Consider the following 24,579-nt stretch of genomic DNA (forward strand, 5'->3'; position numbering starts at 1 on the left):
TAAAGGCTCCTTATAACTTAAAGCTCACAAAAGTGTTCAGACAGCTAGCCTGAAAATGTGAAGGTTGTTGCACATGTTTTATATGTCACTCAGTTGTTGCTTGACCTCACACAATTCACACCTGAGAGAAACCCTACACGTGTGCAGGAAAGGACCAGGGTTTAGCTATTCCTCGTGTCTGTGTAAGCATGGGGAAATCCATTCTGATGAGGAAATCTACAAAAACAATGTGGCAAGTTCTTTACCTGTTCTTCACACTGTAAGTATCCCCAGAGACGTTATATTTCAGAGACACTCTCCATGTACAAACACTGTGCCAAAGCCTTGAATAATACTTCAGGTCTTTAATCGACACCAAAGAATTGACATAGGGGAGAAACTGCAGATGTGGATGCCCTTGTTGGCTTCAAGTGTCAACTTCATACAGCCTTCCGTTAACGGAGGGACTCTCAACTAGGAATTTGACTCGATCGGATTTGCCTATAGGCATATCTTTGTGGGCATTTTCTTGATTGTACATTAGTCTGTCAAAAGGTAAGGAACACCAATCCAGGGCAAATTTTCAAGGCAATATAAGAATTCTGGGATTACATAACTATGACTGAGCAAGTAAGTAGTTTTCCTCTGTGGCAATGGTTTTCAACCTTCCTAAAACTGTGACCCTTTAAAACAGTTCCTCGTTTTTAATACAGTTCCATAAAATTATTGCATTGTTACTTCATAACTGTAATTTTCCTACTACTATCTGATATGCAGGTGGCCTCGGGCAACTCCTGTAGAAAATCTTTTGACCCTCCAGGTTGAGAATAGCTGCTCCATGGTTTCTGCTCTAGTTTCTGTTCTGACTTCCCTGTAACCTCTAAGCTGAAACAAGCCTCTCCCTCTAAGTTGTTTGTGATCACAGCATTTGCCATGGGAGAAGAAATGAAAGTAAGAGAGCAATGAATGTGGAAGGCTTTGCACTCTTCCTTCTATTTTAGTCGTCAGCAGACTCTGTACACAGCCTTTTGGTTTGTTTAACCTTCACTGGACACTAGAGCATTCCCATCGGAGAAAAAGCCCTATTCACATAAAGAATATGACGATTTTTTAAAAATTGTGCTTGATTAAACACCTAATAACTGATACTAGAAAGGAACTTTGTGAGGCAAAGTTATTGGATAGCTATTGAACAGTGACTCCAGTGATTCTAATCGCCTGCATTTTAAATTTATATGTAGAGAAACCCTGAAAATTCAAGTGATAAGAGAAACTGTTTATTCTTCATATATCACAAGAATTTATTTTGCTAAGAAACCATATACATATGGCACTCCTCCACCAACAAGACCGCATCTCATAATCTTTTCTAAACAATACACCATCTGAGAACCAAACCTTTCCATGAGCCTATGGGTCCATTCTTATTCAAGCCACCACAGTGGCAGGTGTAGCCTTCTGCCATGAGCCAAATTAAACTCTCTTTAAATTTGCTCATGTACTTTATCACAGCAATTGGAAAAGTTACTAATAAAAATAATAAAAGTGTCCATTCAATATCTGACATGTATGCACCATAGTGTTTTCTTCCTACCCCCCTTTCCCTTCTGGGCCCTCATCACTCTATTCTCTTTATAAACTGTTTTCTGTTTGCACGCACAGCCATGCACACACAGTCACAGATATAGTATCCATACAACTTTATGTATAACGAATGTCACTTTTTTCCTGCGTTTTTGCAGAAAAAGAAAAAAATGTGCCATGTGTAGTTTGAATGTGTACATGTCTGTGCTATTAGTTACTATGATAATATTTGCACTTCAGTGTTAAACTAATTATCTTTCATTTTGTGTAAAATAAGCAAAGTAGCATCTGATTTCATATCTAATTTTGCCAACAGTATTTGTTGAAGAGGCTGTCTATTCTGGTACATATTTTTAGAAATATTTTGTGCCCTTTACCTCAGTGTTTTCTGTCTTGGTGGTTCTTCCATTGTTTACATGGTTGTTTTGTATGAGTGCCTTGAAGTCCTTATCACCATGGCTATGTAGTATACTTGGAGGTTAAGTGATGGGATACATTTGACTGTTCTTTCTTAATAAATTGCTTATGTGTGGTCATTTTGTTCACATATAAGTTGTGTATTTTTCTAGTTCTTTGTCATTGGATGTGTGGATTGGTTTTATTATTCTACGTATTTTTACAAAATGGGCTTTGCAAATCCCAGAACATGTAATGTCTGTCTCATAATGTCTTCCTCAAAGTGATGCTTTTTGATATTTTCAAATATTGCTTATAGAAACCCTTCATCTCTTTGGTTGTAATCATTCCCAGACAGATTTCCTTAAAACAGCAGCAACAACAAAACAAAACAACAACTACTTTTAAAGACTGTGGTGACTATGTGCCACTTACTGGCTCACTTCCCCATGGCTTGTTCGTCCTGCTTTCTTATAGCACCCAGGACCTCCAGACCAGTTATGGCACCACCCACAATGAGCTGGACCTCAATATCAACCATCAGTCAAGAAAATGTATCACAGACTTGTCCACCCGGCCAGTCTGGTGGGGCCATTTTCTCAGTTGAGGTTCCCTCTTCCAAAAGGACTCTAGCTTGTGTCCAGATGATGAAAAACTAGCCAGCACCTTCATATTTAAAACATTTTGGTAGAGGCTACAAGGAGGTATTTTTTAGTGTACATTTGTGTCATCTGTGAACTGGCATACTTGAATTTCTTCCTTTCTAATTTTTCCCTTTGCTTATCTATTTTCCTCTTTAGTTAAGAATTTGAGTATAGTATTGAAAAAGTATTGATATTAGGAACCCTTGTCTCATGACAGAGTTTTCACATTTTTCTATTTACTGAAGGTTACCTATAGTTTTGCCATCCATAACTTTTTGGAAGTTTGTCAAATGACTTTTCTACAGAAGACTATTTTGTCATTTTTTTTGTCTATTTTGTGCAGTATTATATGTTGATTTGCATATGTTAAGCCAACCTCCCATAACGGGGATGAAGCCAGACATAAGGTCAAATTTTAACTATAATTTTCTTTTAAAGAAAAATCTATATTAATTAGGGCTATTGTCTGGGTGTGTGTGTGTGTGTGTGTGTGTGTGTGTGTGTGTGTGTGTGTGTGTGTACACATGTACATGTGCACTCTTGATTTTAGGATTACAGTGGCTCCTTAGAATAAGTTTGGTAGTGTGTATCTTTTTCTATTTTGTGGAAGGGTTTGAAAAGTGCTGATACTAACCTTTCCTTGAAAGTTTTAATTACTGTTTCAATCTCCTTAGTGTTATGGGTCTGTTTAGGGTATTTATATTTCTGGTTTTATTTTCAGTGTGCCATAAATATTTATAAATGTATCTATTTCTTCTAAACATTTCTGATGTTTTTGAAACATAGGTTTCAGAGTTTCCTACGATCATCTCTTTGTTCTGATTTGCTTGGTGAGTGGATGGATACAATCATGTGAGCTTCAGTGAAGACCACCCTTTGGTTAATTCTGTATGTCATTCTTCAGTCTCTAACTCATGAATTCTGCCCTGACTTTTATCATTTTTATTGCTCATTGTTTCTTATTGTCATCTGTATTTCTGTTTGGCTTCTTTTCCACCTTGGAATTGCATCTTACTCCCCCCCCCCATTTGACACCCTTTTGCTATTTCACTTAAGAACATCTCAGTATAGCCATTCCACAGACTTTCTAATCCTTCAGTGCTACTCACTGTTCATTCAGTCACCAATTATTTGTGCCTTTTCTTAGGTTAGTCTTCTTATTCCTTTGTAGTTTTACTACAATGTGTTCTGATAGGATGCACAAGATTTTTTTTTTCAATTTACTGTGGCTTGGTTTGTGGCATGAAATGTGGTCCATTTTAGAGAATACGTCTTATGCCAGTGAGCAGAATGTGCATTCCTTATCTGTTGTGTGTAATGTTCTGTAGTTTTCTTTTAAACCCAGTCAGTACCTTGGAGGGCCCTTTGAACATTGTTTGGATGACCTCTCTAGAAGTGAAAATGCAATATAGAAATTGCCCGTTTTCATTTTCTTTAAACTGTTTGATCTTCTATGTCTTGTAATGTTATCTAGGCAGAATAGAAAACCTGATGATGAGAAACATTTGCCTTAGTTATATAGTTATGTCCATTTTCATGTATGTGTAGTGGATCTCTTCATTTCTTCTGATCAGTTTTTGTTTGTAGTCTCCTCTATCAGTTAGGATGGCTCATTCAGGATTTTGTAGCTTCATCTGCTTTATGTTTTGATGACCTGGTCCAACAGATCTTTCTATACGGATGAGGTCTTGAGAGAGAGAACCAGGAGATCAGAAAATAGAGGAATAAATATAGACAAGATTGGGTTGGCTAAAGAAACTCCATTTTATGCTAGGCAGGTGCCCTCTAGATGTTTGTCTCTGGAAGTTAAGTTCCCAGTAATCCCCCACAACAAATGTACAGTCATGACTACTCGTGTGTTGTGATATGACTGACTGCTTTTTGGCTTCTGTAACCTGCTTGTGCCGACATTCAAGGACAGTTTTGAGGTCACTTTGACTACCCACTACCTTGGCAGAGCAGGACAGCACTTTGACTACTTGTGCAGATACTCAAGGTCTTCTTGTGGATTTTTCCTCCCCTCCCCTCAGAGAGTTTGCCTCAGAAAGTGTTGTCCTGCTAGCAGCTTTAGTAAGTTTAACTAATAGTATAATCTAGATCAAGTCTATGGTCTTTTCCCAGGGGACACAAACTCCGTAACAAAGATAACAAAGTATGGAGTCAGGGGGTCTTGCACAAGCTATACCTTATTCCTAGCAAGCTTATTAAAAATTATGGTATTTTATATAGTCTTTCCAGGGGGATGACTGGGCTGGATCATACAGAAGGACAGAGTCAGCAAGAAGGTAATCAAGCAATGTTGCCCAAAGGGAACACAATGTATCTCAAGGATATTACAGATGGAGCACACAGCAGTCTTAAGACTAATAACCACAAGCCTGTGGGAAGCTTTGGGTTCTCAGGATCTGAAGCCACAGCTCCCCCAAGGTCATGGCCGCAAGCGTTTCCAAGCATATTTGTGGTCTTGGAGAAGGAGCTGTGTTCCTTCTCTATACACCAAGTCCTCAGGGGAAAAGGTCCCCATGCTCTGGCTCTGAGCCATTACTGGCTCTCCCAAGCTTCTATCTGGCTATGAGAAGGCCAGGGCCTTTTCCATTTGTCAGGCCCCTACTGAAAGCCTGAGTTGATCAGGTCAGTTCTCAACAGTCTGATGTGTTGCCATTTAGCTCTATTTATCTCTTTCCTGGCTGCATTTCTTTTGAATTTGGTGCATTAATCTGTCACTTATTGGGTTGGGTAAGTCTACTTGCATTCAGGGTTATGTCTGAGCAGGATTGACTTGTGAGTATGAGTTCCTTTTTCCTCCTGGATGGCTTCATTCCGTATTGGTCCCTTCCATATTGGCAGTGTTGGATTGTGCTGGAGAAAGTAGAGATGCCTGGAGGTTAGTGAAGAGGTTAATAAAAACTATTCCACTGCTGATAAATGTCGTGTTTATTTCATAGTTTGGCTTTGATTAATAGGAAATTGCTCATTAAAAAAAGCTGTACTTTAAATGATTTTATACTTTTCTGCCGTCTTCCATTATAGTAACAGTCATTTTTGTGTTTCAATATCACTATTATTCTGAGTTTTGGAATATATTCCACATTTAATGTCAGAGATTAGAAACAATTTTATGAAAGGAGTATTAGCATACATTGATTTGCAGAATGTACCAGCATGGATCAGGTTGTATCCCCTTTAGGGGAAATGCTTTAAGGGAGGAAGAAAAGAATTTTTCTTTAACGTACATATTTTTAAAATTTAAAGGTAGCATAATTGAATATAACACTGTGTGGGGATATAGGTGAGTGTAGCCCTCTTCCTCCCTTTAAGTTTTTAATTTGCCAATTAAATGTTTGATGGTGTTTCATAAGAGCATTGCCCTGTGAGTTGTAAGAGATTTTAGTAACATGATTAATATTAGTATTCCTCAAATTATTTGCCAGAATAAGCAAGACCATTATTAGTATTTGGTTATACTGAGAGTCCTAGGAAGAACATGCACAGTGTTCTTTGACAAAGTCAAGTTCCAGGTATGATATAATGGTTACTTTACTGGAGCTCCCAAGCTCTGTGCTGCGTTTGGTGCTGTGTTCTGTAGCTGACTAGTCAGTGAGTGGCGCTGTATGTGCCTCTAGTGAATTTTATCACAGATCTCTGCAAAACTGACAGCAGAGAAGGTCAGACATAGTTTCAGATGTCAAGCTGATGTCTGTTCATTACTAGTTGTGCATGAGAAGCTTGGAATAAAGTATAATGCCTTCAAACTATAGAAAATAATTCCTTTAATAGAGGATAGATTTTTGTGAGCTTCCTTTAATCACCCCCCTTGCCAGTGTCTGATCATTTATAAGACAGTTTAGCAAGCACTAAACTAAAAAACAAGCAAAGTCTATTAAATTAACAGTTGTCATTTAATTTTAAAAGTTTATATCTAAAGCTTTATTAACTTCAGATTAGGAATCTTTAAAATTCAGGACAATTTCAATTTTGAGCTCAGGAAGACTTCCCTATTAGGTAACAGGATACTTAAAAGATGCTATGAAATAACCATAGAAAACTCTGAAACAAAAAATAATTGCTGCTTTTCAAGTCAACATTAAAGTATATATCCAGCTGTAAATGATACGAAAATGTGATCAGTGTCAATACATAACAATTCCATAGAGGGAAATCCAGCTTGGAAGCTTTAGTTTTTCCTACATTCTTCAGTCTTGTGGGACAGATTCCAAGGCTGTACCAAAAATAATTGTAGGTTAAAGTTTTAAGATAATTTACCTTTTAATACTTGTAATTTCAGTTTAACCTTTTGACCTCTAAGAAATTTGAAAAATATGCAATTTCTTTGCATTTTTTAGCCATCATACTGCCCAGAAGAAATAATTTTATTTTTTAAAATTCTACTTGATTCCTTTAATTTTTTAAATCCATCTCAAATCTGATTACATTTTTATTTTAAATTTTTGTGCTTATAAAAATATAAATTAAAATACATTTTAGTAATTAAAGACAAAGTTCAAATTTTGTTAATGTTGCTGTTCAACTGAAAAAGCTACACTTTTCCATCAAAACCAGAGATCTGAGAAGGATAAATTAGAGCAGGAATAATGCAGATGGCCTCTGTGTCACTCATTTTCATATTCTAAAAAACATATTCAATTTATCTCTAAGGATTTTGAGGACCATCTATTAAGTATACCTGATTTTAAACATACTTTATTTGTACCTACTTACTTCTCCATATGAAAACATGTATAGAAGATTAAAGCCTGTTCTTGTAAATGAATTAGGTTTGTGCTGAGCTTGACTACAACCATAGTTGAGAGCACACTGAAGAATTGAATCATTTGTAAGGTGACTAACCATTAACTTCTATGGCTTAGTTATCTTTCACAATGTACAAAAGTTAGTAGCTTTTAGAAAATTGGGATTTTATAGTTTTATCCCCGTTAGCATTAAAGTCAAACTTTAACCTAAAAATATAGTTGTAAAGTCAAAGATGCTAGACATATACCTTTAAGACCAATTCTGCTAACCTGAATAGACTTTAGGAATTTATACATCATTCATCAAACATTTGTTGTTTTCTACTTTAAAAATTTTAGAAGCCTAGTATTAACAAAAGTAAGTGGTTAAGCATATGGTTAGCAAAGACATAAGTGGATATATATATATAAAACAGGTTTTTGTAAGCTTAAGTATACCATTATAACCTTAGGAAATTAATGTCATATAAAAATCCATCCTAATCTACAATACCGTGGAGAGCTGCTGTTGTCTGCTTAGTCTACAAAGAAGATACAAAAATACCTAAAGGGCATAGTAGAACTAAGAAATTTTATAGGTGCTGCCTGAGTTGGTTTACACCAAGTGGTGATCTAAATCCGGATGAAGGTGAAGTTGCATGGCTTGTGTTTTTTAATCTTCATAAAGATGGCTGCTAGCCACCTGGCTGTTTATGTCTTGATAAGGTCACCAGCCAAGGTGGAGGAAAGCCAGGGGCGGCTATTTAAAAACATCTATAGTTTTACAGTTTTATGTAGTAGACATATTTTTCTAAACAAGAGTTGTCATATGTGTAGTATACTATAGTAAATTAAAATTACTTGTTTATACATTTAATTATCAGCCTATTCTTAACACACTTTAAGCTACTTTTTGTTATTTTTTTACCATACCCAATGACTTTATTAATCCTGAGATTAAGAATTAATAGAGAAAAGAGATATTTCTATGCTTCATGTGCTAATTTATACATGAGGGTAGTCAATATATTCAATGGTTGGAAAATATTTACTGCAAGTTCATTGATAATAGCAACTTTAGACAGTTGAGCTGTACAACCCAGGAATGGGTAGAATATTTTCTGTGGAGTTGTGGAATTTGTATATAAAATTTAGACTTATTTTCCTTTTATAAAAGTATTAAAGCCAATCTCTATAAGAAAACTTCCTTAGCCATTCCTAGGACTGAATTCCACATGAAGTTAAGAATGAAACTCCATGAGTACCACTTTAGCCAGCACTGAGTGAAAAATTTCTTGAGTTTGAACAGCAGATTATTTTTCTTACATATTTAAGTACAGTTAAACTTTGGGAAGACATTTCCATTTGAAAAGTATCACAACAAAGTTTTAGATATGGCTACATTGAAAGTTTGTTGCAATGAACACCTCTTTGGTGAGGCACCTGTGCCCTTTACCCTAAGAATGAGTTCTCATTCACAAAGGGAGTTTAGGGTGAGGCCAGGAGAAGGACAGATTTGTAATAAGCATAAGCACGGGTATTATAGACTGAGGATGCACTTTTCATGGGACTGCTTTCATAAGGATGGGAGACAAAGCTCAGAATGAGCGCCTGGACAATGCTCAGGATTTGAGGTGGGGTGGGGTGAGAGTCAGGTGCAGTGGGATCCAGAGACTAGCAGAAGATCACCAGGTTGTTAGACAACATCCACTCCAGCTTCCTAGTCAACAGACATGGGTCATTTCCTTCACTTGAAGACAATTCTGCATGCTTAACATTTTTGGTTCCTCTAACGCTTTCTGTAAGCTGTACTTTTTGTGTCATTCTCTTTGTCCTTTCACCAGGGCCTCTGAGAGTCTTGGGTCAGTGTTAAGTCCCCACAATGATTAAACTTATTGCTAAATTTCCTAACCATGTATTTGTTAAAATACTTGTTATTCCAATTTGTCTACAAGCGCTTCATTTATTGTTGTGCCCCTTGGTGGCTGACAATCATGTCCTCTGTTGCACTGTCATTTGCATCACACTGTACATGCTCAGGAAGCCAGGCCTCAGCCCAAAATTGCTGGATCAGATCTGCATCTTCATTGTGTTTATCACTTGTGATTGGGGTGAGAAGCGTCCCCCCCATTGCCATGGCTCTCTACTGTGAGAACGTACATTCTGTGTGGTGTCTTATATGAGCATGGGACAAAACGCATGTTTTGTTTCAAAATTGTATTAATTAATTATGTAGTGTGCATGGTTGTTTTGCTAGTGTCCATGTCTGATCCTCTGGAAGTGGAGTTACAGACAGTTGTGAGCAGTCATGTGGCTGCTGGGAATGAAGCTCAGGTCCTTTGGGAGAGCAGCCAGTGCTGTTTACTACTGAGCCATCTCTCCAGCCCCAACATACTCTTCTGTAGATACACTCGCTTTCCATTTTATGGATCTTAAATGTGTAATATCCATGGGAGTTTCTGAGACCTTCTGCCATTCAGTTTCCTTAATCATGAGTTCTGTACAACATTATGGAACCACATCATACTTATTTCAGGGATATTGCTCTTTTATATCAGAAGCACTTGTGGGTCTCCTCTCACTCTGCATCACTTTTACAATTATGTCCAGAAACACATATGCCTCTTGATATTTATGTTTTTATTGTCAGTTTTAATTAGTATAATGTATTGACTTCATTCTTTTTTCTATATTTCAGGAAATGCTGTCATTCAGGGATGTGGCCATTGATTTCTCTGCAGAGGAGCGTGAATGCCTGTGCTTGGATCAGTGGAATCTGTACAGGGATGTGATATTGGAGAATTACAGCCACCTCATGTTCCTGGGTTTGTTGCTCTGTTTTAAAATTGTTGCTGCCTTTTAAACCAAGGCTGTTCTAATCAGGAAGTGCAACTCCTCCACTACCAGCAGCTGTTAGGACACAAGAGCAGCAGCCTGGGGGAATTCTGTTCCCTTAGGCACTGAGTCTTTCAAAACTAGGAAGGGAATTTATCTAAATGTCTGTCCCTCTAAAGAACTCAAGATTCAAAGGTTGAGGTGGAATTCTGCTCCTCAGAGAGACTGAAGAGCAAGAAGCTCATCTCCTCTCCTCATTTCACTCAAAAAGACCCCCTTCTTCTCTTCACCCCTACTTAAAACCCTTCTTCACCTGGCTACGCCCATCCAACTTCCTGTCAGATAATTGCTAACTCAGCCTCCTGACACAGGTGAATTTTATTGTATTCTAACACATCCTTACATCATTAAACAAACATTCCTGACCATAAACAAAAGTAACACACTTTATAATAATATTCTACATCATGGGTGAGGAGGACTTCCATGGTGAACTCTTAATTAACTCTCAGCATCAAACTGTAAAGTATCTCATGGGAGCTAGTGCTTCCAACAATGAAATTCATGGGGTAAATTTTAAGGAAAATTAAGGAGAGTATTCATACACCTTAGAATGATGTTGTTTCTTCCTGTGTTCATAGCTCCCCCTTCCTTTTCACAAGTATCCTTTATATTGGTGGTAATGTTATAAAGTAAGTGGGGTGAGTGGGAAGCATACATGTTAAAAAGAATGTCACACTCTTCAGTTTTTAATAGTATCTTTGTAACTGAGGGACATGAAGGTCAGGACCTGCAAATCCTAAATTCATAAGCATCTGCTGTGTCCTCCAGAAACACCTGAAGAACTAATCCTCTACAATTCTTGATTGTCTCTTCTCATTACTTATACACACACAGTCCTAGAGAGGACATGAGGTCTCCAGGAGATCACACTAATAGTGGTGTTCTCTTTTCCCATTAACAGGTCTTGCTTCCTCTAAGCCATACCCAGTCACATTTCTGGAGCACAGTCACGGGCCTTCAGATAAGAAGAGGCAAGCATCAGCTGCCATGCAAACAGGTGTGTAGAAATGGACGGGGGTGGAAAGGGTCACGATCCCCTGAGCAAATTGAGAGCATGGGAAGAGGGGGGAGGGAGTTACGAGAATGAGAAGGGAAGGAGAGAAAGGATGCAGAGGTCATGAGGGAGCAGAAAGGTTGAGTCAGGTGTAGATTAGAAGAAAGGATATGTGATAGGTAGGGTTTTAGTTGGGGGGGTGGAAGGGGAGGAGGGGAAAGAGAAGGGAACTGGGATTGTCATATAATTCAATGTTGTTTCTAATTCAAATAAAAATGATTAAAAAAAGAAGATAATCAAAATTTCATAACAAATAGCTATCTAATAAATAAATGAAATGTATACTTCAAAAAAAAGAAAGAAAGAAATGGAGGGGGGGAAGGACAGAGTGGGAGGCCTGAGATCCATCAGGAAACCAGGCTTTGTCATGAACATTGACTCACAATGTTCTGATGAAATCAGTTTTTTTTTAAGATTTTATTTGTTATGTATACAGTCTTCTGCCTGCTTGCCAGCATAGGGCACCAGATTTCATTCAAGGTGGTTGTGAGCCACCATGTGGTTGCCGGGAATTGAACTCAGAACCTCTGGAAGCACAGTTAGTGCTCTTAACCGCTGAGCCATCTCTCCAGCCCTGAAATCAGTTTTTTGGGTTTTTTTTTTTTTTTTTTGCTTTTGTTTTTTTTGAGACAAGGTTTCTCTGTGGCTTTGGAAGCTATCCTGGAACTAGCTCTTGTAGACGAGGTTGGTCTCGAACTCACAGAGATCTGCCTGCCTCTGCCTCCTGAGTGCTGGGATTAAAGGCATGCACCACCAATGCCCGGCCTCTGAAATCAGTTTTTAAGGGTCTCCTTTTCTATCTTTTGCTGTGAAAAGAGGGTGTGATGATGCATGGATTCTCTTAGGCTTTGTTCTCCCATTATGTCAGCTATGTTTACAGTGACTGCCTCAGTTCTGTAATTTCTAGGTGATAATAATTTCTTTTTCATAAGTTAATCAGTGGATATTTATTTATTAAGTGAGCATAGATCCTACTGTCTTCAATCCATGAAATATATTGTTTAATATTGTTATGGACAGTTTTGTGGTTATGCAGCTTAATTTTCATTTCATTCCTTCCAAAACTAGAAGTCTGTAGTTAGGAGAATATATATATATATATATATATATATATATATATATATATATATATATTCTGAAAATGTGTGTCCTCCAACATTGACTATTTTCATACTTTGTGATCATCTACTCATAAAATTTCTATATTTCTTTAACCAGCTTATTTATGATACCGTAATAGTCTTATGTCCTTTTTGTAATTTTTTTTTATTAGTTCAAATTAGGAACAAGCTTGCTTCACATGTCAATTCCTCCTCCCTCTCCATCCCCTCCCCCCAACCCTCCTCAACCTCCCACTTGCCCCCCACCCCATCCACCCTCCACTCCCCAGGCTGGATAGAGCCTTCGACGGGAGCTCCCCAAATTCCACCACATCATCCTGAGCCAGGCCTAGGCCTTCCCCCATGTATCCAGGCTGAGACATGGGATGGGCTCTCAAAGTCCCTTCTTACACCAGGGAAAAATACTAATCCACTACCAGGGGACCCCTAGAGTGCAGAGGCCTCCTGATTGACATCCATGTTCAGGGGTCTGGATCAGCCCCATGCTGGCCTCCCAGACAGCAGTCTGGGGTCAATGTGCTCCCCCTTGTTCAGGCCAGCTGTTTCTGTGGGTTTCACCAGCCTGGTACCAACTCCTTTGATCTTCATTCCTCCCTCTCTGCAACTAGGTTCCAGAGTTCAGTTCAGTGTATAGCTGTGGGTGTCTGCCTCTACTTCCATCAGCCACTGGATGAGGGCTCTAGGATGGCATAAAAAGTAGTCATCAGTCTCATCATAGGGGAAGGGCATTTAGACTATCCTCTCCACCATTGCCTAGACTGTCAGTTCGTGTCATCCTTGTAGATCTCTGGAAATCTCCCTAGTGCCAGATCTCTCCTCAGACCTATAATGGTTCCCTCTGATATGGTATCTCTCATTCTGCTCTCCTCTGCTCTTCCCCCAACTCAACATTTCTGCTCCTCGATTTCTTCCTCTCCCCTCCTCTTCTCCTCTTATTCTGGCAGCTCCCTCTCCCCTACCCTCGTGCTCCCAATTAGCTCAGGAGATCCTGCCCCTTCCCATTCCCAGGGGTCCATGCATTTTTCCCTTAGAGTCCTTCTTGTTTCCTAGTTTCTTTGGTGAAGAGGACTGTAGGCTGGTAATCCTTTGCTCTATGTCTAAAATTTATATATGAGTGAGTATATACCATGTTTGTCTTTTTATGACTGGGTTACCTCACTCAGGATGGTTTCTTCTAGTTCCATCCATTTGCCTTCGATTTTCAGGATTCCGTTGCTTTTTTCTGCTGAGTAGTACTCCATTGTATAAATGTACCACATTTTCTCTATCCATTCTTCAGTTGAGGGGCATCTAGATTGCTTCCAGGTTCTGGCTATTACAAACAATGCTGCTATGAACATGGTTGAACATATGACCTTGTTGTATGGATGTGCATTATTTGGGTATATGCCCAAGAGAGGAATGGCTGGATCTTGAGGTAGACTGATTCCCATTTTATGTCTTAATTCTTGATGTGCCTTCCTTACATGTTTGACTTCGACTAATATTCCTTTGATTCTATCTATGTTCTATGTTGTCAAGCTTTCAACTGCACCTGCAAGTTACATAATTTGTACCTATCATGGATTTTTAAATTGGGGCCTACTGAATAGAACTTTAGATATTTCAATATAGCTTATTATTTATGTTGAAGAATGCAAGTATGAGTAAATGTTTCTGGTTTTACAATAAACATAAATATAAAGAATTTTGCTCAGTTTTTCTTCACTTTGGAAACCAATATGGCGGTTTCTTAGAAAATTGGGAGTCAATCTACCTCAAGATCCAGCAATACCACTCTTGGGCATATACCCAAAAGATGCATGCACTCTCACACCACAAAGACATTACCCAACTGTGTTCAGAGCAGCATTATTTGTAATAGACAGAACCTGGAAGCAACCTAGATGCCCCTCAACTGAAGAATAGATACAGAAAATGTGGCACATTTACACAGTGGAGTACTACTCAGTGTTAAAAAAAAACAGTGACATCATGAAATTTGCAGGCAAATGGATGGAACTAGAAAAAAAATTCCGAGTGAGGTAACCCAGACCCAGAAAGATAAACACAGTATGTGTTCACTCATAAGTGGATGCTAGATAGAAAGCAAAGGTTAACCAGCCTATGGTCCATGACCTTATCGAAGCTAGGTAATAAGAAGAACCCCAAGAGAGACATACATTGGTCCCTCTGGGAAAGGGAAAGAGACAAGATCTCCTGAGAAAATTGGGAGCATAGTGAGGGGGGCAGAAAAGGAGAGGAAGAAGGGAGTGGGGAGAACATGAAGGAACAGGATGGTGGAGATGGGGGAAAGACAGAGAGGGAGAGCAAGGAAAGAAGTACTCTGATTGATGGAGTCCTTATGGGTCTAGTGAGAAATGAGGCACTAGGGAAATTCCCAGGAATCTACAAAGATGACTGCAACTAAGACCCTAAGCATTAGCGGATAGGGTACCTGAACTGGCCTTCCACTGTAATCAGATTGATGACTACCTGAAATATCATCACAGAACCTTCATCCAACAACTGGTGGAGGCAGATGTGGAGATCCACAGCTAAGCACTGGGCTGAGGTGCCAGAGTCCAGTTGAAGAGAGGGAGGAGCGATAATATGAGCAAAAATGTCAAGACCATTTTAGGGATAACCATGGAATCAGCTGATCTGATCAAGTGGGAGCTCAGTGACAGCTGGGGAACCTTCCTGGGACTGAATTGGGCCCACTGAATGTGGGTGACAGTTGTGTGGCTTGGGTAGACTGTGAGGTCACCAGCAGTAGGACCAAGATTTATCCCTAGTGCTTGAACTCGTTTTTTTGGAGCCTTTTCTCTTTTGAGGGATGCCTTCCTCAGCCTAGATATAGGGGAGAGGGCCTTGGTCCTGCCTCAAAGAGATGTGCCAGACTTCCTTGACTCCACATGGGAAACCTTACCCTCTCTAAGGAGTGAATGGGGTGTGGTAGGGGAAGGTGGGGAGAGCAGGAGGAGGGGAGGGAGTGAGAACTGGGATTGGTATGTAAAATGAGAAAAGATTGTTTTAAAAATAAAAAAAAATCATACCCCCCCCCAAAAAAAACTAATGTTTTGTGAAAGAAAAAAAATTTTTGACACAGGGCACTCTCAATCCTCCATTATCTCAATGCCCCTTCTGCACTAAGTGAGCACAGTCAATGGTCCTAAGAACACATTTCTGATACCTTTGTATTCAAGCAGGAATCATCACTGTGTTCTCCTTAGTATAACTGAGGGAAGGTCAAGGCAGATAGAGTTGATGTTCGAGACAGTATCAGATATGAACAGGTCAGGATCCGACGAGAGGGGAAATTCAATAAAGAATGTCAAAGGTAAGGCCGAGGGAATCCCTACAATGCAGGAGCTGTGCACTCCTCCTGGGGGAGGTGCAGAGGAGGAGAGCTGTGCTCAGAGAACACCTGGTGCTGACTGACTACCTGCCTGAGCCGTGAAAAGCCAGGGAGAAGTGTGTGAGGTGGTTGTGCTAGCAGTGACTAAAATACTGAACTTACTACACAGATAAGTCATTGAAAGTGTGTAAAAATAATTTACAGAAAGTTCCTTATGTGGATTCTGTAAATTCATTACAAGAGACTTCAGAGATAAGTAGTTTTCACTTTGTTCAGGGATTGTAAACATCTCGCTGCCCCCTCCCTCCCGAAGCATGATCCTAATATTAGTCTTAACAAGAAAAACCCAGAGTCAGATACTGAGGGTAAAAGCCGAAAGATCCGAGAAGCAGAGCAGCAGCCACTAGAAATCTCTTACCTCTACCAATCCTGGGAACGAATGGGGAGGACCCTGTCTCTACGAATGATCAGACTGAAAGGAGTTGTGGGGGCACATCCTGTCTCCACCACCTTTAGTCTTCCCCCCCCCCCAACCCCGGGCCGGTGTGCTGGGATCAAAGGCATGATCCATGTTCTGGGATTAAAGGTGTGAGCCACCACTGCCTGGCCCCTAGGATTAAATAGTGGCTGGCTCTGGTGTCTGATCTCCAGGCAAACTATTTGTCTGAATACAAAATATTACACAACCCTTCACTGTGTGGATTCCAACATTCATATGAACCCCATTCCAGCTGTGGAGTCTGATCCATGCATGACTTACACTGGGTGTCAACACAGGAGGACAAGGCTATTTTTATTACTGGGTATTAAACTAAATCCGCCTTCATTATAGCCAAGTGCTTTACCCTGAGCTAGCTCACTGTGCAGCCTCGATATTGTGTTTAGATGTAACGCATCTATAAATTGTCATTGTTAGCCTTGTCTTATGGTTTAAACGCCTGAGTTTTCACGCTGTAATTAAGATTCCATAATAAGGGCACCTGAGCTTCAGCATCAGAACCTTTTAATGGAAATACCTAGGAACCATGGTAAACATTACTGTGAAATGCTCGCCTCACAGGCTAACATCCGGTGGTGAGATCACAGGGCTGAAACAGCCCGAATCCCCTATATCTGTTCCGGTGCTGAAGTCTGTTTCCTTCCAACCTCACCTCTGCACAGTTGGACAGGGATCCAAGCACTGTACAGAGCACCAATTGTGGGTTCCCGGAAATCCTTCGCGCTGCCTTGTGGGAAATGTAGTCCAGCGTGCGATGACGTCACAAGAAGGGACTTTGGATGCTGTTTTTTCGCAGTCAGTCTTCAAACTTAGCTTCTCTCCAGCGCGTGTCCTGCTCAGCGCTGGGCTTGGATCTCTAATGTGGAGGTTGGTGCAGGGGGCAGCGCCGTCCTGCAGATCTGAGGGACTTTCAAGGTGGCGGGTCCGGCGTGGAGGGAGCTGACTTGGGCTGGGTGGGAGGCAGAAGAAGCTGACCTGGAGGTGCAGCTGTGCTGGGCCACTGCACCTGGGTACAGGTTTGACAGGACAGAGGGGGACATGCCAAAGTCACGTGCTGTGGGTGTCCGAGTCCACCTGAGCTTCTGGTGACCTAGGAGCTGAAGGGAGCTGACTTTCCTGCTTGGCTGAGGAAGCATACACTTCCTAGTGACCCTGGCTCACATGGCTGTAGTCAGATTTCTCAGGACTTCTAGGAAGAGTGGACCCACCTACACTTCATAGGACACCTAGACCCTCCCATACTATAGGAAGCTCACAGAAGTTCCTCCTGGTTTCTAGGAAACTGTGAGGGCAGTTGCTGTATAGGATTTTAATTTCTTTTTCTTTGGAATTAATTGTTAGATTTATGGATGCCTCCGCTGGAGTAGGAACATTACATAGACTCCTGTAACCAGAATCACCACACTACACTCCCATATGACACAGAATAATCTTGTAGTTAGTATGAAGCTGTCTTTGCAGAATCCACACAATTGCGTGCTTCACACTGCAGAGTGAAAACTACTAGAGAGTAATACTGCATCAATTCCTTTTGAGACTGTGATGTCAGAATTTGGGCTCCTTTTCAGATGTGAGAAAGGACTTGGTGTAATGGGGTAAGTGTACCTCTTGACTGACAAGAGGAGGTTTGAATATCTCTGAAAGGGAGAGATGTAGGCAGACATTTCTCTCCCACCAGCCAGTTCCCCAAAAAAAACAACTCAGAGGCAGTATATTAATTATGCATGCTCGTTCTATAGCTCAGGTTCATTACTAACTAGCTTTTACATTTTAAGTTAACCCATATTCCGTGTTTACCAACTGCCACGTGGGGGTACCTTTATTAACGTGGAACATGAACCTCCTCTCCCTCTGTGTCTGCTTGCAGACTCTTCAAACTCTGCCCTTGTCTTTCAGATCATCATTTGTTTGGTTATCCTACCTATATGTCCTGCGTGGCTACTGGCCAATCAGCATCTTATACCAATTCAAATGGCAAATCTTTGTATAGTGTGTAAGAGGATTATTCCACAGCAGAGGGGAGAAAGGGCCCTGTTGATCTGGCAGGCTGTGGGCATTGTCCTCTCACCACAGCCTTTCCTTCTGTCTCTTCACTTTATCGACAGTGTCTACACACATTTATACATACTCTGTCTCTGAATGTGGCATTCAGGTCCCCTGATGCTACCTGAACAGTCATGGAAAGGTTTGCCTAAGATTTTGGGCTGAGTTAGAGACCAAATTTGGAAGGCTGTGTCTCACTCATGGCCCCTTGATTTGCATATAAAAGTTTCTTCCTGAGACAACTGCAGGTCTAGTCTTAAAGGGAAAGGGGGATAGCTTAGTCTGGAGCCATTTGAGAGACCATGCCCTGGGAACAAAGATTAGGTTATGCCAAATAATATGCTCCAGCTGGGAAACAGTCATGGTGTTCCATAGTTTTGAAGAACAAAGGAAGTAATCTATCAAGACAAATTTTAAAAAATGTTGGTGCCTACACTAGAGAGGCAGGAACTGCAAGATGGAGGGATTATCCTACAAGCCCATGACCTGCCTGATAATATACTTAAGTTTTGGATTGATGGAAGCTCATGTTCTGCTAAGTCAGTAGATTCTAAAAGTTTTTTTTTTTTTTAATCTGTTGTCACAAGCTATTTGGTCCACTACAGAGTGATGCAAGGAATGACTATTTCTGAAGGGTAAAACAGCCCAAGGTAAGGTCATTACTCCCTGAACCTGCTAAATTCTAGTCTTCACAGTTCTGAACTTCCCCCTGGTCTATCAGTGTCTGCAGAAACAGACTCCAAGAATTTTTCACTCACATCCATCCATTCTCCTCCTCCTCCTCCTCCTCCTCCTCCTCCTCCTCCTCCTCCTCCTCCTCCTCCTCCTCCTCTTCCTCCTCCTCCTTCCTCTTCTTTTTTTTTCTTTTTTGTTTATTTTTTCAAGACAGGGTTTCTCTGTAGTTTTAGAGGCTGTCCTGGAACTAGATCTTGTAGACCAGGCTGGTCTCGAACTCACAGAAATCCTCCTGTCTCTGCCTCCCCAGTGCTAGGACTAAAAGCATGAGCTACCACCACCCGGCTCAGACACAGCTTCTTATCAATAATTTTCCTCCACAGCTACTCCCTCTATCTCATGTGCTCTTGCATGTATTACCCAAGTGTTTGTCAAACCTAGTGTTTGGCAGCTGGAGTGTGTCTCATGACATTGAAGACTACACTTAGGAAACATGGGCTTCAAACTACCTTGTCCCATATCCTGGAATTTTCAGTGAGCTTCCTGCCATATATAAAATAATAGACACTTCCTAGTAGTAGCATACACCTTTAATCCTAGCACTCAGGAGACAGAGGCAGGTGGATCTCCGTTAGTTCAAGGCCACCCTGGGCTACACAAATTTGATCCAGTCTAAAAGAGAAACAGAGCCAAGAGTTAGTGGCTCCACCTTTAATCCCAGCATTCTGAAGTCACACGCCTTTAATCCCAGTACTAGGGAGGAGTGATAGGGCTGGTTGGAGAGAAGAATATAAGTCAGGAGGAGACAGAAGCTCCCTGCAGTCTGAGGAGCAGTGCAGTCTGAGGTCATTCTGAGGACAGGATCTCCCCTTTGGCCTGATTATTGGTAGAGGTAAGAACTCTTTACTGGCTGGTTGCTCTGCTTTCTGATCCTTCAGCTTTCACCCCCTGACAGATTTTATTATTAATAATTAGAACCCCTGCTACAAGAAGTGAAGAGGGAGACATTACAATGGATAAAGGTATCTATAAAAGAAATCTGTTACATATGTTTCTTGCAGACAACAGAAAGGTGGATTTTGTTTGATTCATTCGCCTGGCATCTGTCTTTTGCCTGGGAAATGGAGGGCATTAGTCGTTTTTATTGTCATTATGTGTTGACCTGTGTTCTCAGTGGCCCTGTGTTTTAGTAATGTTGGCTTCTTATTTCTTTCCACAGCCTCTTTGCTATGCACATCCTTCTTTCAGCCTAAGATACTGCTTCCTGTATTTTCTTTAGCTTTGGTTTGTAGTATATCCTTTTTTAATGCTTCTTATATTATCCTTGCCCTTCAGCTGTGACAGATGGTTTTGCTGTGTGCAGTAGCTTAGGTTGGCTGTCATGCTCTTTTAAGACTTGGGATGCATTTCTCCAGGCCCTTCTGGGTTCCAAAGTTTGCACTGAGAAATCAGCTCTGATCTCTATGCACCTGTCTTTTCACTTGTAGCTCTCAGTCTGCCGTGAGGAGTTTGTTTCTGCCCTTGTCTTGCAGGTTCTGTGGACTTGTTGTAATTTTATGGGGATGTCCTTTCCTCATTGGAGGAGGATTTCTTTTATTATCTTCTTGGAGCCTCTGGCTGGGCTTTCTTCCCATCTATGCCTTTTAAATTTTCATATTCTTAACTTATTTCATATCAGCTACTTTATCTCTAAGTCCTGACACCCTTGTTCTGCTTTCTTCATTCAACTGTAAGCTTTTGTGGTTGGATTGTTGGCTTTTCAATTCCATCTTCATTTCAACTAAAACCCTCATCAATCTTTTTCCTTATTGAATTCCAGTTTCAAATCCTGGATTGTCCCTGCCAATTCTATCATTCTTATGTTTTGTTGTTGTTGTAGGGCATCAATAAGCCATTTACTCTCCTTAAGTTCATTGTCTATAATAATAGAATGTTTGGTTCTTTAAATGAGGGAGTAGTTTATACAGCACAGGCAGTGTTAAAATTCCAAGGCTGGCCACATATGCATTGTATCTATACCCACCCCTTCCATAAACTGAGATTGCACATATGTGTCAACATACAGGCTTTTTTTGTTTCTCTCTTTTTTTATTTTTTGTATTGTGTCCAATGAATCTTTTACAATCCCTTTGGTGCTTTTTAGTACATTGACAGGTTTCTTGATTGACTGATTGACAGACTGTGTTCTTTCGTGTCTTTTTCATGCTCTTGTAATTTTTGCCAACTTTTTGGTTTGTCGAGGCTTTCTTATGCCTTAGCATGTGATGTTAGATTTTTACTGTTTTCCATCACTGTGGAATTTTCAGCCTCAATCTTCCACTTTTCATACATTTACATGCTTGATTTCTAGTATTTTTTTTTTTTTTTTGGTTTTTCGAGATAGGGTTTCTCTGTGTAGCTTTGGAGCCTATCCTGGCACTCGCTCTGGAAACCAGGCTGGCCTCAAACTCACAGAGATCTGCCTGCCTCTGCCTCCTGAGTGCTAGGATTAAAGGTGTGCACCACCAACGCCCGGCTCTAGTATTCTTTATTATATTTTTGGTGATATTTTGTTTGTGATCTTACAAATAAGTCTTGCCTGAAGTTCAGCATAAAGACCTAAGCCACTAGTTAGCCATAGCCAGGCAGTGGACGCATACACCTTTAACCCCAGTAATTGGGGGTCACACACCTTTAATCTGAGAAAATAGGTGCAGGAAGATCAGGAGTTCAAGGCCACCAAGGGCTATATGAGATAGAATCAGTATAAAAGAGAAATAGCCATGGCTCCACCCAGTGTTGCTGGATCAGATCTGCATCTTCATTGTGTTTATCATTCCTGATTATTCATATTGGGGTGAGAAGCGTCCTCCCCATCAGCAGGGCTCTCTACTGTGAGAACCTACATTCTGTGCTGTGTCTTATTATATGAGCCTGGTACAAAACAAATGTTTTGTTTCAAAGTTGTATTATTTAATTATGTAGTGTGTATGGTTGTTTTGCTAGTGGCCATGTCTGAGAGACTGTCTGATCCTCTGGAAGTGGAGTTACAGACATTTGTGAGCAGCCATGTGGCTGCTGGGAATGAAGCCCAGGTCCTTTGGGAGAGCAGCCAGTGCTGTTTACTATTGAGCTATCTCTCCAGCCTCAACATACTCTTCTGTAGATACACTCACTCTCCATTTTATGGATCTTAAAGTATAATATCCAGCCTGGTGGTGGTGGTGGTGGTGGTGGTGGTGGTGGTGGTGGACGCCTTTAATCCTAGCATTTGGGAGGTGAAGGCGGGTGGATCTCTGAGTTTGAGACCAGCCTGGTCTACAAGAGCTAGTACCAGGACAGCCTCCAAAGTCAGAGAAACCCTGTCTCAAAAAACGAAAATAAACAAATTAAATAAATAAATAAATAAATGTATAATACCCATAGGAGTTTCTAGTACCTCCCGCCATCCAATTCCCTTAATCTTCAGTTCGATACAACATTACAGAACTATATCAGACTGATTTCAGAGATATTGCCTTCCTATATCAAAATCACTTGTAGGTCTCCTCTCACTCTGGGTCACCTTTACATTTATATCTAGAAACACATATGCCTCTTGTTATTTTTGTTTTTACTGGCAGTTTTATTTAGCATAATGTATAGCATTCATTCTTTTTTCTTTATTTCAGAAAATGCTGTCATTCCAGGATGTGGCCATTGATTTCTCTGCAGAGGAGCGTGAATGCCTGGACCCTGACCAGTGGGATCTGTACAGGGATGTGATGTTGGAGAATTACAGCAACCTTGAATTCCTGGGTGTGTTGCTCTTTTTTTAAATTGTTGCCTTTTAAACCATGACTGTCCTAATCAGTAACTGCAACTCCACTGCTACTAGCAGCTATTAGGACACAAGAGCAGAAGCCTGAGGGAATTCTGTTCCCTCAGGCACTGGACTCTTTCACAGCTAGGAAGGGAACGTACCTAAATGTCTGTTCCTTTAAAGAACTCAAGATTCAAAGGTTGAGGTGAATAGCAAGTAGCTCACCTTCTTTCCTTGCTCATGTCTCTCAACCACCCCTCCCCTACTTCTCCTCTTCCCAGTTAAAAACCCTTCTCAGCCTGGTTCCTCCCTAGCTAAATGCTGACTCAGTCTCCTGAGCACAGGTGAATTTTATGTATTCAAACACATCTTTGCATCATTAGACAAACATTCCAGAGCATAAACTAGAGTAACACACCTTAAAATAATGTTCTACATCATGGGCAAGGAAAACTTCCAAGGAAAACTTCTTAATTAACTGTCAGCATAAAACTATCTTTGTGCAGAATCTCATGGGAGCTTATGCTACCAACAATGAATCCATGGAGCAAATTTTAAGGAAAATTAAGGAGAGTATGCATACAGCTTAGAATTATTTTATTTCTTCTTGTGTTCATAACCTTACCCCCTTCCTTTTAGAAGTATCCTTTATATTGGTGGTAATGTTATAAAGTAAGTGACATGAGTGGGAACCATACAAGCATACATAGAATATCACACTCTTCAGTTTTCAATAGTTTCCTTGTAACTGAGGGACATGAAGATCAGGACCTGCAAATCCTAAATTCCTCCTAAGCATTCTGCTGGGTCCATTAGTAAACACATGAAGAATTAATTCTCTACAACCCTTTATTGTATCTTCTTATTGCTTATACATAGTTCTAGAGAGGGCATGAGAACTCCAGGAAAACACACTAATAATGATGTTCTCTTTTTGCATAAACAGGTCTTGCCTCCTCTAAGCCATATCTGGTCACATTTCTGGAGCAAAGTCAAGGGTCTAATGATATGAAGAGACAAACAGCATCTACCTTGCAAACAGGTGTGTAGGAATGGAGGGTGTGGTAATAACTTTCTTGCACAAATAAAGCCTGTCTGGGTGTCAGAGAATGTAGCTTGCCACTAGCTAACCATAGACGTCTGGACAGACAGACAGGGAGTGATGTTTCTGGGCAGAAACAGTATAAGCAGGGAGAAACAGGAAATCACTTTTTTCTCTTCGGAGACTCTTAGAAAGTAAGGTGTGGCTGTGGCTTGTTCCTTCTCCCTGTTCTCTCAGCATTTCCCCTAATCTTACTCTGTCTTTTTATTATCTAAACTAATTAAGAACTCCATTAACAGGAGGAGCAAAAGACAGTGGGAGGCTAACAGGAAGCCAGGCTTTGTCATGAACATTGCCTCAGAATGTTCTAATGAAATCAGTTTTTAAGGGTCTCCTTTTCTATCTTTTGCTGTGAGAAGAGTGTGTGATGATGCATGGATTCTCTTAGGCTTTGTTCTTCTCTAATTAGGTCAGCTATTTTACAGTGACTGTGTAAGTGCTGTAATTTCTAGGTGACCATGATTTCTTTTTCATAAGTTGATCAATGGACATTTATTCATAAATGGTGCATAGACCTTCCTGTTTTCAATCCATAAATATTATCAGATATTGTTGTGGATAGTTTTCTAGTTACGTAGTCTAACTTTCATACTTTCTAAAACTAGAAATCTGTGCTTAGGATTTCTTTAAGCAGCTCATTTACAATAGCATAATAATCTTGGCTTATTTACAATAGCATAATAATCTTGTTTTCTTAATTGATGTTATGCCTTCCTTATGTTTGACTTTGAAT

The 24,579-nt window shown here is 40.3% G+C and overlaps 2 protein-coding genes across 2 annotated transcripts in view; both read left to right on the top strand.

Moving 5' to 3' along the window:
* LOC100752468 (zinc finger protein 728) overlaps positions 1-24,579 on the top strand; it is a 52,110-nt gene that overhangs the window by 7,562 nt on the left and 19,969 nt on the right. The window contains 5 exon segments of the mRNA XM_035438796.1: positions 10,032-10,158; positions 11,133-11,202; positions 17,070-17,112; positions 22,614-22,740; positions 23,691-23,786. Coding sequence (XP_035294687.1) covers positions 10,032-10,158; positions 11,133-11,202; positions 17,070-17,112; positions 22,614-22,740; positions 23,691-23,786 — 463 coding nt within the window.
* LOC118238404 (zinc finger protein 58-like) lies at positions 5-11,292 on the top strand. The gene is made up of 3 exons (XM_035440645.1): positions 5-259; positions 10,032-10,158; positions 11,133-11,292. The coding sequence occupies exons 1-3, from the start codon at positions 74-76 to the stop codon at positions 11,234-11,236; spliced, it is 417 nt and encodes a 138-aa protein (XP_035296536.1). The 5' UTR covers positions 5-73; the 3' UTR covers positions 11,237-11,292.

The sequence above is a fragment of the Cricetulus griseus genome, chromosome 2 (assembly GCF_003668045.3).
Source record: "Cricetulus griseus strain 17A/GY chromosome 2, alternate assembly CriGri-PICRH-1.0, whole genome shotgun sequence".
Taxonomy (NCBI): domain Eukaryota; kingdom Metazoa; phylum Chordata; class Mammalia; order Rodentia; family Cricetidae; genus Cricetulus; species Cricetulus griseus.

Bases quoted from the DNA above. Each gene is read 5' to 3' on its own strand.
- LOC118238404 (XM_035440645.1), top strand. From the start codon at position 74: ATGTTTTATATGTCACTCAGTTGTTGCTTGACCTCACACAATTCACAC. The intron at 260-10,031 runs GTAAGTATCCCC...TCTATATTTCAG, and splicing joins CTTTACCTGTTCTTCACACT to GAAATGCTGTCATTCAGGGA. The intron at 10,159-11,132 runs GTTTGTTGCTCT...TCCCATTAACAG, and splicing joins CAGCCACCTCATGTTCCTGG to GTCTTGCTTCCTCTAAGCCA.